Source organism: Bos indicus, chromosome 16 (assembly GCF_029378745.1).
Source record: "Bos indicus isolate NIAB-ARS_2022 breed Sahiwal x Tharparkar chromosome 16, NIAB-ARS_B.indTharparkar_mat_pri_1.0, whole genome shotgun sequence".
NCBI lineage: Eukaryota > Metazoa > Chordata > Mammalia > Artiodactyla > Bovidae > Bos > Bos indicus.
The window spans coordinates 81,679,163-81,692,968 of NC_091775.1; the positions used below are offsets into that span (position 1 = coordinate 81,679,163).

General features: G+C 63.7%; 1 protein-coding gene across 3 annotated transcripts; it reads left to right on the forward strand.

The window, feature by feature from the left end:
• Positions 1–296: 296 nt before the first annotated feature.
• Positions 297–13,561, forward strand: LAD1 (ladinin 1). Of its 3 annotated transcripts, none has more exons than XM_070768826.1 (10): positions 297–774; positions 8,138–8,272; positions 9,554–10,220; positions 10,620–10,730; positions 11,027–11,070; positions 11,979–12,051; positions 12,135–12,272; positions 12,536–12,622; positions 12,855–12,935; positions 13,111–13,561. In XM_070768826.1, the coding sequence occupies exons 1-10, from the start codon at positions 737–739 to the stop codon at positions 13,114–13,116; spliced, it is 1,380 nt and encodes a 459-aa protein (XP_070624927.1). In that variant the 5' UTR covers positions 297–736; the 3' UTR covers positions 13,117–13,561. The 3 variants fall into 3 exon arrangements, with proteins under 3 accessions (XP_070624927.1, XP_070624929.1, XP_070624928.1); XM_070768828.1 differs by lacking the exons at positions 297–774; positions 8,138–8,272 and adding exons at positions 8,279–8,989; positions 9,078–9,404; XM_070768827.1 differs by lacking the exons at positions 297–774; positions 8,138–8,272 and adding an exon at positions 8,279–9,404.
• The last annotated feature ends 245 nt before the right edge of the window (positions 13,562–13,806 follow it).

The window sequence follows — 13,806 nt, forward strand, 5'->3', positions numbered from 1 at the left end:
CTTCACTCGCTCCAGAATTCTCGCACTACTCCCCTGTTCTCTGTTCCCCGAGGGGGAGCGGGGGGAGGGGGAAGCCGGCCGGGTTCAACCCCCTGCCCCGCCAGCCCAAAGTCCGAGGGCACCTCCGAAGCCTTGGCTTCTTCGGAGCCCTGAGCGCTGCGTGTGCAGAAGGGATCCCGGCTCTTCTTTCTGGAGGGGCGGGCTTTGCACGGGGCGTGCCCGCAGTTTTCCGCGTCCCGCGCGCTCCTCGGGAGAGCTCTGGATCCGGACCCAAGACGCGCGCCTGCCCGCCCGCTTCCCAGATGGGTTTCGCGTGGTCGAGCCGGTCGGCGGGCGGAGAGCGGGCTTGACCCGGGGCACCCCACTCCCGGTCGGGCACCCGCGGGAGGGGGCGGCCCGGCGGGCTGGTTCGACAGGTTCCGAGCAGGAAGTCTCGGTCCCCACCCTGGGCGGCCGCCCCGCCCTGCGCGGCCTGTGCGCCTGTACGCCCGTCCATCCGTCCGTCTGTCCCTCGGTGTGGCGACCGGTCTAGGGCGCTGGGCTGGGAGGCCGGGGTGGGGACCGGGGAGGCTCTGTCCGCAACGTCCCCACCCGCAGGCCAATCCGAGGCGGCAGGCGGTGCGGCTGCGCGGCTGCGCGGGCGCGGCCCGGGATAAGAGGCCAGGTGAGCCAACCTGCGCCGCGGGCGGGGCGCGGGGCGGCGCGGAGCGGACGGGACGCTCGGCGGTCTGGCGGCATGTCGGTCAGCAGGAAAAGCTGGGCGGCTCTGTCCAGGTGAGTCGGGGTCCTGACTGCTCCGGGGGCCACAGAGTCGGGGCCATGCCGCGCAGCCCCCGGGGTTCCGGCCCTCTTCCTCCTTGGGGACGCAGGCCGGAGCAGGCTGCCTGCGGAGGGCTGTCCAGCCCGGAGAGGCCGCTCTGAGGGCTGGGGAGGCGTTCAGGAGGTAAACGGCCGAGTCTCAGCTTCTGAGCCGCCCCTGACTGCCTGTCTTTCTCTGGAGAGTCTGAGAGGCCCCTCCCGGGAGGAGGCGGCCGCACTGCCTCACAGGGTCAGTGAGTAGGCCGAGCAGGCAGGTGCCCTCCCAGGGATGAGGCTCAGGCTCTGGGCACAGCGTTTCGGGGTGCTGTTGGGGCTGGGAAACCTCACGCCTGGCGCTCTCCCTCTCTGCGCTTCAGTCTTCACTCATGAGCAGGGCCTTCAAAGGGTCTGGGGACAGGGTCAGAGAAGCCTGGGGGGGGTGGGTGTCCAGAAAGCAGCACCCTCATGCGATTGGTGACCCCTGAACTTCTCTTGGGGTCCCCCCAAGAGCATCTCCTGACCCCCCCCCCCCCCACGCCATCCACAGAAGACTGAGGCCCATGTAGTGGATGGGCAGGAGCTGAGTCCCTACTCCTTGACCCAAAGGCTGTTGCTGGTAGAAATTGGCCCCAGGCGGACTTTTGGGTGATGAGGCCAGGCTGCCTTTGCAGGTGTGGGCAGCCCCTCCCATCAGGACCTTGACTGTCCCCTCCCCCCACCCCCAAGGGCCCCAAGCTCCAGGGACGCCCCCATGGCCGCACCCCCCCAGGGCTGGGGTCCCCCTGGACTCTCTGTCCTCACTGCTCTGCAGCAGAGGCCTGTGGGGTCTGGAGAGAGGAGGATACGCCCCAAGAAAGGAGGCACTCGGTGCTCTGGATGGGGGCCCAGCGTCTCAGAGGCCAGTCACACCCAGGGAGGGTCTGTGCAGAGGGTGGGGCTGGCAGTCAAGGTCTTGGACTCTGCCTGTGGGTCTGATGCGGGAGTGTCTGTGTTTCCAGGCGGGGCCTGTCTGTGTTCGTGTGTGTGTGTGTGTGTGTGTGTGTGTGTGTGTGTGTGTGTGTGTGTGCACAGGCACGTGTGGGCCTTGTGTAGTGCGGAGAAGTCTGGGTGGGTGGGAGGTTCTGACGTTGCTGTTTGGGCGTTCGCGTCCACTCAGATGTCCATTGAGGATGACGGTGCAGGGTCTCGTCTTCGCTGGCTCTCTGCTCAGAGGCCCCAGGCTCCTGTGGCTGTAGGGGTGGGGTCGAGTGCCCTGGGGAAGCTGCCCTGCCTCCCCAGTGCCCTGGGCAGCCGCAGCTTGCCCAGGAGGCAGCTGGAGCCGGGACCCTCCGCCCCACTCCTGGGAACAAGCCCCAGCTGGCAGAAGGAAGGGCTGTGAGTCACTGTCAACCGAGCTTCCAAGGCGAGGGTGGGGGGCACTGAGGAAGGGGTGAGGAGGGTGGCTCCAGGCAGGGCCCAAGTGGGCAGCGGAGGGCCAGCGGGCCCCCCATCCTTGGCGCTAGGTCGAAATGCAGACGCCCAGCCCTGGATGGGCACCTGGCACCCAGCCCTCTCCTCCCGGTGAGGCGGGGCGGGCCTGTCCGCGGGGGGTGAGGGTGGGTCGAGTGCCCAGGACAGAGCGGCTGGGGGTTAATCATTTCCCCGCCCGGCCTCCCACAGCCCTGCCACCTCCCAAGCTGCTTGGTTCTCCCTGGCACCTCTCCCTAGACCGTCAGGGCTGGAGGGGACCTCACTGACCACCCACAGTGGCCCCTCGCCTGGGGAGGCTGGCTCCCCTTGGGCAGCTCACTGGCCCCGGGTCACAGGGCCTGGTGTCAGGCCTGCACCCGTTCTTCCCCTCCCAAGGTCTGCACATCCTGCCCTTTGAGCCTGGGCCTCCACGGAATGCCCTGGGGCAGCCCTGTGCCCTCCCCTGCGAACCCTCCCCAGGCAGCTGAGCCCTGACCTCTCACACAGCAGATTTCTGTGTGCGATTCCCTTAGGAAGGAAGGGTTCTGCTGGTCAACTTGTCCGCAGGGATACCCCTGCCCTCAGCTGCTGACCATGGGCAGGGCAGACTCAGGAAGAAGGGCCTGGGGCAGGGAGCCGAACTGGCTCTCCCCTGCACAGTGGGCAGGGAGTTTCCCGAACCACAGAAGGGAACAGATCCCTTCCTCTAAGGATGGAGTGTGGGGGCTGGCAGGCCTGGCGAGGGGGAGGTGTGGGGGCAGCTGCTGGGGCTTCAGCTGGTGGCTGTGGCTGGGACCTCCCCGGGTGTCAGCGTGCACTGACCCTGGCACTCTAAAGGACAAGCTGTTGGCCGCTGGGTCTCCCCAGACCTGCTTCCCCAGCCTGCACCAGAGCTCAAGCCGGGCTGGGGAGTCCCACACATTCCGGCCCCTCCCAAGCACCCCACTCCCTCTGACTGCTCAGCTCCTGGGCTCCTGAGAAGGTGGAGCCTCCCTGGGCGTCCTTCCTGGCACTAGGCCTTGTGGTTAACACGCTGCCCTGGCTGGGAACCTCAGCTCCTTCTTTTACTGGCCACCCTGCCTTGGGTACCTTGTTGATCCTGTGAGCCTTGGAAGCCTCATCTGCAGAATGGAGGTGCCCCACCTCCCCCTGCCCCCCGCATTCCTCAAGGTGGTGGGGCCTCCTGTCAGTGGCACCTCCTGTCAGTGGCACCTCGTGTCAGTGGCACCTCCTGTCAGTGGCACCTGTGGGCATCCGGTGCCATCTAGGCACACGTCAGCGCCCTCACCGCTTCCTTTATTGGTGTACTGGTCACTGTATTCACCAACACGTGTGCTTCTGAGTGCTGAGCGCTGCTCTGGGCCCTTTGCGGTTCAGTCCCTCAGTCATGTCTTTGCGACCCCATGGACTGCAGCAGGCCAGGCCTCCCTGTCCATCACCAACTCCCGGAGCTTACTCAAACTCATGTCCATTGAGTCGGTGATGCCATCCAACCATCTCATCCTCTGTTGTTCCCTTCTCCTCCTGCCTTCAATCTTTCCCAGCATCAGGATATTTTTCAATAAGTTGGCTCTTCCCATCAGGTGGCCAAAGTATTGGAGCTTCAGCTTCAACATTGGTCCTTCCAATGAATATTCAGGGTTGATTCCCTTCAGGACGGACTGGTTTGATTTCCTTGCTGTCCAAGAGACACTCAAGAGTCTTCTCCAGCACCATAATTCAAAGGCATAATTTTTTGGTGCTCAGCCTTCTTTATGGTCCAACTCTCACATCCATTAATGACTACTGGAAAAATCATAACTTTGACTATATGGACCTTCGTTGGCAAAGTGATGTCTTTGTTTTTCAATGCACTATCTAGGTTTGTTACAGCTTTCCTTCTAAGGAGCAAGCATCTTTTAATTTATTGGCTGCAGTCACCGTCCACAGTGATTTTGGAGCCCAAGAAAATAAATTCTGTCGCTCCTTCCACCCTTTATGCTGTGATTTTAGTTTTCTGAATGTTGAGTTTTAAGCCAGTTTTTTCACTCTCCTCTTTCACTTTCATCAAGAGGCTTTTTAGTTCCTCTTCACTTTCTGCCATAAGGGTGGTGTCATCTGCATATCTGAGGTTGTTGATAGTTCTCCCGGCAATCTTGATTCCAGCTTGGGATTCATCTAGCTGCATTTTGCATGATGTAGTCTGCATATAAGTTATAAGGGTGATAATATACAGCCTTGCTGTACTCCTTTCCCAATTTTGAACCAGTCCATTGTTCCATGTCCAGTTCTAACTGTTGCTTCCTGACCTGCATCCAGATTTCTCAGGAGGCAGGTAACGTGGTCTGGTATTCCCATGTCTTAAAGAATTTTCCACAGTTTGTCGTGATCCACACAGTCAAAGTCTTTAGCGTAGTCAATGAAGCAGAAGTAGATGTTTTTCTGAAATTCCCTTTCTTTCTTTATGATCCAGCGGATGTTGGTAATTTGATCTCTGGTTCCTCTGTCTTTTCTAAACCTAGTTTCGCAATCTGGAAGTTCACAGTTCACGTCCTGTTGAAGCCTAACTTGAAGGATTTTGAGCATAACCTTAGCAGCATGTGGAATGAATGCAATTGTCCAGAAGTTTGAACGTTCTTTGGCACTGCCCTGGGCCTTTGGGTACCGTATATTCATTCCTGGGCTTTTACTGTTTTACCTGCCCCTCTGGGAGCCTGTCCTTCTCTCTCTTCCTTCTCTTAAGGAGGGTCGCTCTTTGTTGGTGGAGATAACGTTTCTCTTGGGCTGGGGGTGTGGTGGGGGTGGGTGGCCACATCACCAAGGTGAGCAGAGGGGTCTTGATGTGCAGCTGGGGGTCACTTCAGGACTCCTGGGCTGACACCCTCCGGGCAAGGAGCTGCCTGGGGTGAGTCACTTCCCTGAGACTAGGCTCCGACGCTGTCTGACCCAGGTTCCACTGACAAACCAGCAGCTCCCCTGAGGGCTGAGCCGCCTATGTGGGAACAGGCTTGCTCAGGCCCAAGGAATCCTGTGCATTCCATCCCTACCTGGCCACAGGTGTGCGGGGGAGTCCTGTCCCCGTGGGCCAGTCTCCCTGCAGGGGGTGGTCTCTCATCTCTGCAGTGCATGGCTGACCCCAAACTGTGGACTCGAGGGAGGGTCCACAGGGGAAGGGCTGAATGTGTGGACCCAGGGGAAGCCACGTGCAGGGGGCCTTTCTCAACTGGACGAGGGTATCGGGGCCTGGCTGGAGGGGCCGTGGGTTCCCATGGAGTGAGTGATGGCAGAGGCCTGGGGTAGTCCGGTTTCCACCCGTGATCAAGGCCGTGGGGCCTGGGCTGGAGCCCTTCCCATCCACTCAGGGGGAGTCGAGCCCTGACAGGCAGGGGCACTGAGGTCTGCACTGCCAGCATGCCTGATGGCCAGGTGTGGGCAGGTGCCAGTGTGGGGCCTAGGGTTTGCTGCCCCTCTGTGCTCCCATGGGTCAGGCAGAGCTCTGGTGACCCCGCGAGGAGGAGCGCCCTGCCCCCTGTACCTGGTGCCACATTTGGTGGCCGGCATGTTCTGGGCACCGTGGTGGATGCACCCTGTCCCATGGCCTTTTCTCTCCCCGTGGGACAAGCTCTCCACACTTTGTTTGCAAATCTCTGACACAGCTTTTTGTTAACCCTTCTCAGATGCTGGGCGTCACCAGCTCCTCCTTCTGGAGCCCCCTGGTTGTCTCTTGTCCAGTCGGGCTCTTTCTAAGGGTCTTGGAGCCTCTTTGCCCAGCACTGCCCTGGTGGGCCCCCTCCTGCAGTGCCAGCACATCCCCTTCCTGCGGTCCACCAGGCTGGCTCCTCCCTCCTCCGTCGAGTGTCTCCTCAGCCTTCACGTCCTCCTGCCCCTCCTCCCCGACCACTGCTGCAGACATCGCACTGAACCCCTCTCTCCCCGAAGGCCCCCAGCCTTCTGAAAGCACCACCAGGAGCTGCTCAAGCCCGCTTTCCTTCATTTTTCTCGTTTCCTTGCTGGCCCCCCATCTCCATCCAGCCCCCCAGCAAACCCAGTGGACTCTGCCTTCAAATTGTGTCCTGAGTCCATCACTTAAGTCTCCTGGTGGCTCCCCACACACAGAGTGAACCCACGTCTCCCTTGGTCCCCAGGGACCTGCCCTGTCGCCCCTTCTGCTGAGTCGTGTCCCCCACCACTGCCGCACATCCCAGCCAGGCCTGGGCTCCTGCTCTGCCAGCACACCCGGCTCCTCGGGGCTCCATCCCCTCTGGCACTGCCACCCCTTGTCCTTGGTCCCTCCTGTCCTTTTGTTCATGAGCAGGGGAGCCCTGGAACCCGCTTGTATGTAGATCCTGCTCAAAAAATGGGTTTACTAAACACCAGGTCAACGAACATGATGCTGGGCCTGAACAGGTCAGGGTGGTGGTGTGGCTCCTGCCGCTTTTAGGGAGGAGGACTGGGGAGGTGCAGGGAAGTGACTCCCCCTTAGGTGGGGGGATCAAGCAGGCTGTCTGACCTGGCCCTGCAGAAGTTTCCCCAGGGGCTGGGGGCTCTTTCCTTTAGGAAGCTTTTTAGATAGGTTTTATGTCATTCAGTTGATAAAATTTGTGGGTTTCCCCCTAGAAACGTGCCTGCTCCTCCCATGATACTTCTTCCGTGGTTGCATGTGAGGCTCTGTAGAGGCAGGCGAGGCCACGGTAGGAACAGGGCAGCGGAGAGGCTGGGGAACAGGCGCTGACCAGGACGGGGCCTTACTACCCTGCAGTGATGCTGGGAGGCGAGAGGGCAGCCTTCCCCGGACCCTTCTCATCGGGGCCCGGACAGTGCTGGACGGTACCCTCGGCTCACAGGGCCCGGAGCTTCTCCTGTGGCCCCTCGGGAAGCTCTGCCTCCCTCCCCCGCAGGCCCCGCCCCCGGCCTCCTGGCCGTCCTGTCCCTCCTCTGAAGTCCAGACCTTTCCCTCCTGGTGCAGAGTGGGGCTCACTTCCCTGTCTCTGTATTTGGCGGGTGGGTTTCTGTGACCCCACAGTTCCCAGTGGGAGGCTGGCCCAGCTTGGTTCCTCAGAGATTCTTTGCTCTTTGGCTAGAATGGGGTGGGGCGCTGGGGGGAGGTAGGTGCGCGGGCAGGTGGGTGAGGATGACTGGTGGGAGGCTGGGGCAGGGTGCTGTAGGGACATGGGGCTGGAGGCGGGATGGTGGAAGGCGGGGTCCGGGGGGTGGCTATGAGGGGGACCGGTATGAGAGTGACTGTGAGTGACTGTGGCTGGGAGAGTGACCGGGGGCCAGAGGCCGGCTGTGCCCCTCGCTCCTGCCCACGGGAAGGCTGGTTTTCAGAGGTGAAGGAAGCTGACGGAGCGCCTGGGTGGTGAGGGAAGCGATCCTGGGTTCCCCTTTGGGGATGGCTGGTTCATCTGGGATCTCTGTCTGGGGGCTGGGACGTCCTGGGGGAGCTGGGGAGCTGGGATGTTTCTCAGTAACTGTTCATCTAAGAGCCTCAGATCAAAGCTGGGCTCTGCCAGGTTCACCTGCCTCCTTCGGGCTGAGCAGTGACCACCCTGCCACATCTCTGGGCGCCCAGGCAGGGTGGACCCCCGTTCCAGTGGGGGTGCGGGGGCGCCCAGGTGGGTGGACCCCCGTTCCAGTGGGGGTGTGGGGGCACCCAGGTGGGTGGACCCCATTCCAGTGGGGGTGCGGGGGGTGCCTAGGTGGGTGGGCCCCCATTCCAGTGGGGGTGCTGGGGTGCCCAGGCAGGTGGGCCCCCATCGCAGTGGGGATGTGGGGCACCCCGGCGAGTAGACCCCCTGTTCCAGTGGGGGTGCAGGGTGAAGTCCGGCCCGCCGCCCCCCTCCCCCCAGTGTCGGCCACCGGGACGCTCTGGGCATCACCCTGAGGCTGCGCTGACCCCCTGTCCCCCCAGCCTGACCCGGCAGTGGACCCTGGAGGATGAGGAGGAACAGGAGCGAGAACGCCGGCGGCGACACCGGAACCTGAGCTCTGCCACGGACGACGAGGACCCACCTGCCCGGGACGAGGACCCGCTGGCCCCCGAGAGGTGTGGGTGGGAGGCGGGACCCCACTGAGGATGGACTAGCCGCCCCTGCCTGGGGAGCGGGCTGACTTTCTGCGGGCCCCACTCTGGTCAGGACAGCAGTCAGGACCAGTGTGGGTGAGCTGGGCCGCTCTTGCTGGGCATTTTATAAGCATAGCTCATCCTTCCACGCTCCTGAGAGGGTGCTAACCTGGCTCATGGGTAGGCAGCTGTCAGAGAGTGCACGGCTCGAGCACCGGGGGCAGGGCCTGGGGGTCATCAGGCCCTGGGCCGACCATGCCCCTTCAGCCCAGACCCCTCCTGCTAGCGGACCCCCGTGGTCTCTGACAGGAAGGAGGTGCCGCTGGTCTGACCACCAGCCCCGAGGCTGAGCACCACGACACGCCTGTCCACAGGGACGGGGCCCACTCGGGGGACGCGTCTCCTCTCGTCTCCAAACGAGCCCAGATTGCAGATTTGGCAGCGGGCTCAGCCTGCGAGTGGACTCCCCCAAGTTGCAGGTGGGCGGGTGGAGGCGCAGGAGGGGCCCCTCTGCTGCAGGCCGGGTTTGGGGCAGCTTCGTGTGCTGCTCCCTGGCTCCTGGAGAGGGGGCTGCGAGGCGTGCAGCCGGCGCTGCACCCACGTGGCTGCGGAGGCGCGGAGGCCTGGGTACCACTGCTGGCTTCCTGCCCGTCACCGTGTGACTCGGGCCAGCTCCCTGCCCGTCTCTGCTTGACATCTGTAAGTGGCAGGGCCTGACACAGGAGAGGTGTTTGTTGAACATGGAGTGGTTGTACCTTACAGGCGTTTATAAATTTTTTTTTTAAAGCCTCTTGTGCTTTGTTCCGGAGAAGGCAATGGCACCCCACTCCAGTACTCTTGCCTGGAAAATCCTATGGACGGAGGAGCCTGGTGGGCTGCAGTCCATGGGGTCGCTAAGAGTCGGACATGACTGAGTGACTTCACTTTCACTTTTCACTTTCATGCATTGGAGAAGGAAATGGCAACCCACCCCAGTGTTCTTGCCTGGAGAATCCCAGGGACAGGGGACCCTGGTGGGCTGCCGTCTCTGGGGTCGCACAGAGTCGGACACGACTGAAGCGACTTAGCAGCAGCAGCAGTGCTTTGTTCAGATGATACCTTGGAGGCCTGATGGGTAAAGCAGATGAAAGCGATCCTGATTTAAGGGACAGTGGTTCAAGGGGTTGGGAGGGCACGAGGCGCCCTGAGGCCTCCCCCTGGGTCAGGTGCTCCCGGGGTCTCTCCCGTTTCTGACTGTCTCCCGCCATCTCCCTTCCGACTCAGACTGCTGAGCGTGGAGGAAGCAGAGGGGCCCCGGCCACCGGCCGCAGACCCCAGAGATGAGGAGGATGTCCGGGCCGTCCTGAGGACGCGGCAGGAACGGAGGCAGAGGCGCCGGGAGGCCCCCGTCCCGGAGCTGCCTGAGGCCAGGCAGTTGCCCCCGGCGCCCGAGGAGCAGGTGCAGTCGACGTCCGGTCGGAGACTGAGCCCGCAGCGCGGCTCCACAGAAGAGGGGGGCCTGGCGGGCAAGGCGCCTGCGGGCTCCGAGAAGCCGTCTGCTGCAGGGAAGACACTTGAGCCGGAAGCGAGCCTGGACCCTGAGACCCCCAGCCCCAGTAAATGCTCCGTGTCCCAGAAGATCACTGTGCTGGAGGAGAGAGCCTTCTCAGGAAAGAGGGCGGTTCTAGACAAAGCCAGCATCTCAGAGAAGAGACTCGTGTCTGAGAAAGCCACTATCTTCGAGAAGACCCCGGCCCCCGAGACGCAGCCGGCCCTAGGCAGGGCCATGGCCCCAACGCGGCCCCTGGCCCGGGAGCACCCAGCCTCAGTGGAGTGCCCATCCAGCCCCAGGGGGCAGCGGGGTGCTGGGGGTGCTGGGCCTGAGAAGGAGCCCGAGTCCTCGGTGGGGCCTCTGTCCCGGGCTGGCAGCCTCCCGCCCGTCACTCTGCAGGTGTGTGGTGCCCCCCGCCTCTCTGTCCTCCCGGTGTCTCTGGCTGCCTCCCTGTCTCCTGTCTTCCTCCCTCCAGGCCAGCCCCAGCTGTGTCTCCTCTCCCCGCCTGCTCTGCTGCCCGCAGGACAGGGGGCTGGGCTGCGGTCTCACCTTGCACCCACACCACACCCTCATCCCAGACCCAGACTCCAGGGAAGCCTCAGATGCTTCTAGAAGCCCCCCGCCCCGGAAGCCCTGTCCGCTGGCTGGGCCCTGGGCCTGTGGCTGCACCCCCACAGCCGAGGCAGTGGGTGGGAGCAGAGGACTGGCCTGCTGCCACCGTGGCTGCTGGGGTGAGCCGGCCTGCGGGGGCTCCAGGCCGCCTGTCTTCCTGCGTGACTCACCCCCTGCTCTGTCCAGGTGAGGACCCCCAGCATGGAGGCTGAGCCCGAGGCCCCCTCGCCGACACGGGCCTCGCCCACCTTCAGCAGCGCCCTGCAGCGCTCCAGCCCCCGCACTATCTCCTTCAGGGTGAGCCTGGCTGCCGTGGGCCCCTCACTGCAGGGCTCGGGGCAGTGGGGAGGTAGGCAGGAGGCACCCTGAGAAGATCTGGGGGCATCGAGGGGGGTGTCTCTTGACCTGGCTTGATGGGAGGGGCTGTGCCCCAGGCCCGAGGTAGGCCTTTTGTGGGGGTGTGGCTGGGGTCTGTGCAGAGGAGGGTGGGGGCGAGACCCCAGGGCGGGCTGCGTTCTGAGAGCTGAGTCCTCCCTTGTGGAGGCCGTGGCTGCCACGGACCCCGCTCACTGGCACCTTCCTTCTCTTTCCAGATGAGCCCCCGGAGAGACAGCTCAGAGGTGGCCTTAACCCGCAGGTCAGGGCCTGGGGGCCCCGGGGCTCGTCTGCCGTGGGGCTGAGGCCCGAAGTGCAGCAAGGGGAGGGCCCGGCTGCCTGGAGGGGGCGGGAGGGAGGGGCCGTCCTGAGCCACTAGGTGCCCGGGTGGTGGGGGGGAGTGGGTGCACCGGGGTTGTTTGAGTCAAGCACTGGGGATTCATGCATGCGGGCTGCACCATCTGCCCCGAGACTGTACTGAGGCCGGTGGTCCTGGGCGAGGCCGGCGGGCGTGGGGGACATAGTAGATGAGGGGGTCACTGCCCTCGCATCAGAGTGAGACGTGCAGGAACCATGGGGCATGGAGGTTCCGAGGGTTCAGGATGGGAACCGAGGGCTGGAGCCCCTTGCAGTCAGGGGATCTCAGCCTGCGAGAGTGGGGCGAGGGCACAGGGCAGCGGGCGGCAGGGGCGTGAGGTGGGGAGAGCTCTGCAGGCAGCTCTGGATGGAGGGTCGGTGAAAGGAGGGGCTTGGAGCGGAGTCCACATGGAGGTCAGCCGGCCGGCACAGCAGCATGAGGTGCAGGGTGGGGGCGCCAGGGTCAGGAGGGCATCAGACCCAGGTCATGAGCCTTTCACGCTGCCTGTGCCTGAGGGCAGGATGGGGTTGATCTGGGATGGGGGGCCTGGGGGCCAGGGGGGTGGAAGGTGGAGAGAGGGGAGCAGTGTCTGAGGCGGGACTGACTCCACGGGGCAGGGACAGCAGCCATTTCTGGCCTGGGGTGTCCTGTTGAATGGACTGTGTCTTGGGAGGACAGGGAGTGCCCACAGTCTGTATACAAAGGCTGCATTCTCTTCGCCAGAGTGAGGTGGGGCACAGGGGCAGGCCTGGTGTCCTGTGGGCGGGCAGGGCCTCACCTGCTTTGTCTTGCCCTGTCTTCCTGCCCTGCAGTGCCAGTGTGAGGCTCCCAGCCAGCTCAGTCAAATTAGGCCCGAAGCTGGAGCGATACCACTCAGCCATCCAGGTGAGTGGGCTGGTCCCTGGAGTGTGCTGGGCATGCCAGGGCCCTCACCCTCCAGGGTCACAGCCTGTGCTCTCTGCTCCCAGAGATCAGAGTCTGTCAAGGGTGCAAGCCCGTCCCGCACTGAGTTCCTCGTGGCTCCTGTGGATGTCGCCAGCAAGCGCCACCTCTTCGAGAAAGAGCTGGTGGGCCAGAGCCGAGAGGGCCCAGCTTCCAGCCGCAAGGTGAGTGACTCTGGCCCGCCAGGCATCTGCAGGCCGCTGAGCCTGGGATCTGCAGAGCTGGAGCCTGGGGACTGCAGGACAGCTCCATGCTTTCCTGCATCTGTCTGGCGGACTCAAGGGCCCAGCCATGCCTGTTGCTGAGCCCCCAGCCCAGCTGTGCACACAGCTTCAGGGGAGGGTCCCATGGCCTGGCTGTGTGGATGTGGTGAGGGGGGCCCTCTGGAGATGCCAGCCCGGCCCCAAGGTGGGAGCTCTCTTCTCAGGAGAACTTGCAGCTCTCAGGGGTGGTGACGTCGCGGCTCAACCTATGGATCAGCAGGACCCAGGAGTCAGCACAGCAGGGCCCGCAGGTACTGTGCGTGCCCCTCTGCCCCCGGTCTCCCTGCAGGCCTGTGGTAGTGGGATGACCCGTCAGGGGAGGGACAGCCCCGAGCGCAGTGGAGATGCTCTGCACGCGGGACGGCTGTGGGGAAGCCTGTGGGTCAGAGGGTGGAAGGAGGAGGGCCTGGGGTCCTCCCCCAGGAAGGGGCGGGCCAGGGGGCTCTGTGGCAGCCTGAGCCCGGTCTCTGTCCTGATACCCAGAACCAGGAGACGCAGAGAGAGTCGGCAGCTGGCAGGAGGCCCCAGTGGAGGAAGAAGCCAGAGCCCCCGCTGGGTGCCGAGGTGTGTGGGGGCCCAGGGGCTGGGGTGGCTGTCCCTGGAGAACACGGGCCGGTAGGCGCCCACTCCTCCACTGCAGGCCTGGGCTCTGCCCAGCATGGGAGGCCTGGGGAAAAGGGAGCGTCCCTGCCCCACCCCAGGACCCCCCTTGTCCTAACGACTCTCGGTCCCACTGCAGGTGTGAGGAGCCAGTCTCAGGCCAGCAGCCATGCCAGTTGCCTCTCCTGCCCGCTTTCCGCCTTGGACCTGGGAGGACCCTGGCCGGCATCCTCTCCGCCCCTCTGGGGCAGGTGTGCCCCGTGGCTTGGCCGGCATCTTCCCCACACCCCTGTGGGGGCAGGTGTGCCCTGTGCCTTGTCCGGCTGCGGGCACTGCGCGTCTGCACACAGCCTCGCCACCCTGTCCACACCGACTCCTGCTCTTCCTCCTTGGGGCTGTCGGGTTGCACCGGTGTCTCCGTGCACCTCTCCCAGGCTGGCCCCCACCGTCCCTGCGCCACCTGCCAGGCTGGAGGAGCCGCTCCCAGGACCTGCCTTGCTCCCCTTCATGCCCTACCTGCTGCCCTGGCCAAGCCGTCCTGTGCCCCCTCCCCACTCTCAGGAAAGAGCTGATAAACTCATTCACTCTCAGGTGTGACCAATGATACCTTAAAAATCATTCTTTCCAGAAGCTTTGCTTTTCAGTGGAGACTAAATGGCGTGGGGAGGCTGTGGGGGCCCGAGAGGGGCAGGCGGTCGTCTGCCAGCAGCCTCTGTGGCCACAGCCCAGCACGCCTGCCCCCAAACCCGGTTCTCCACTCCCCTGCCCTCCTGAGCCAGGGTGGATGCTGACCTGTGTGTAGACCAAGCATCCAGAGCCAGCCTGGTGCCATCAG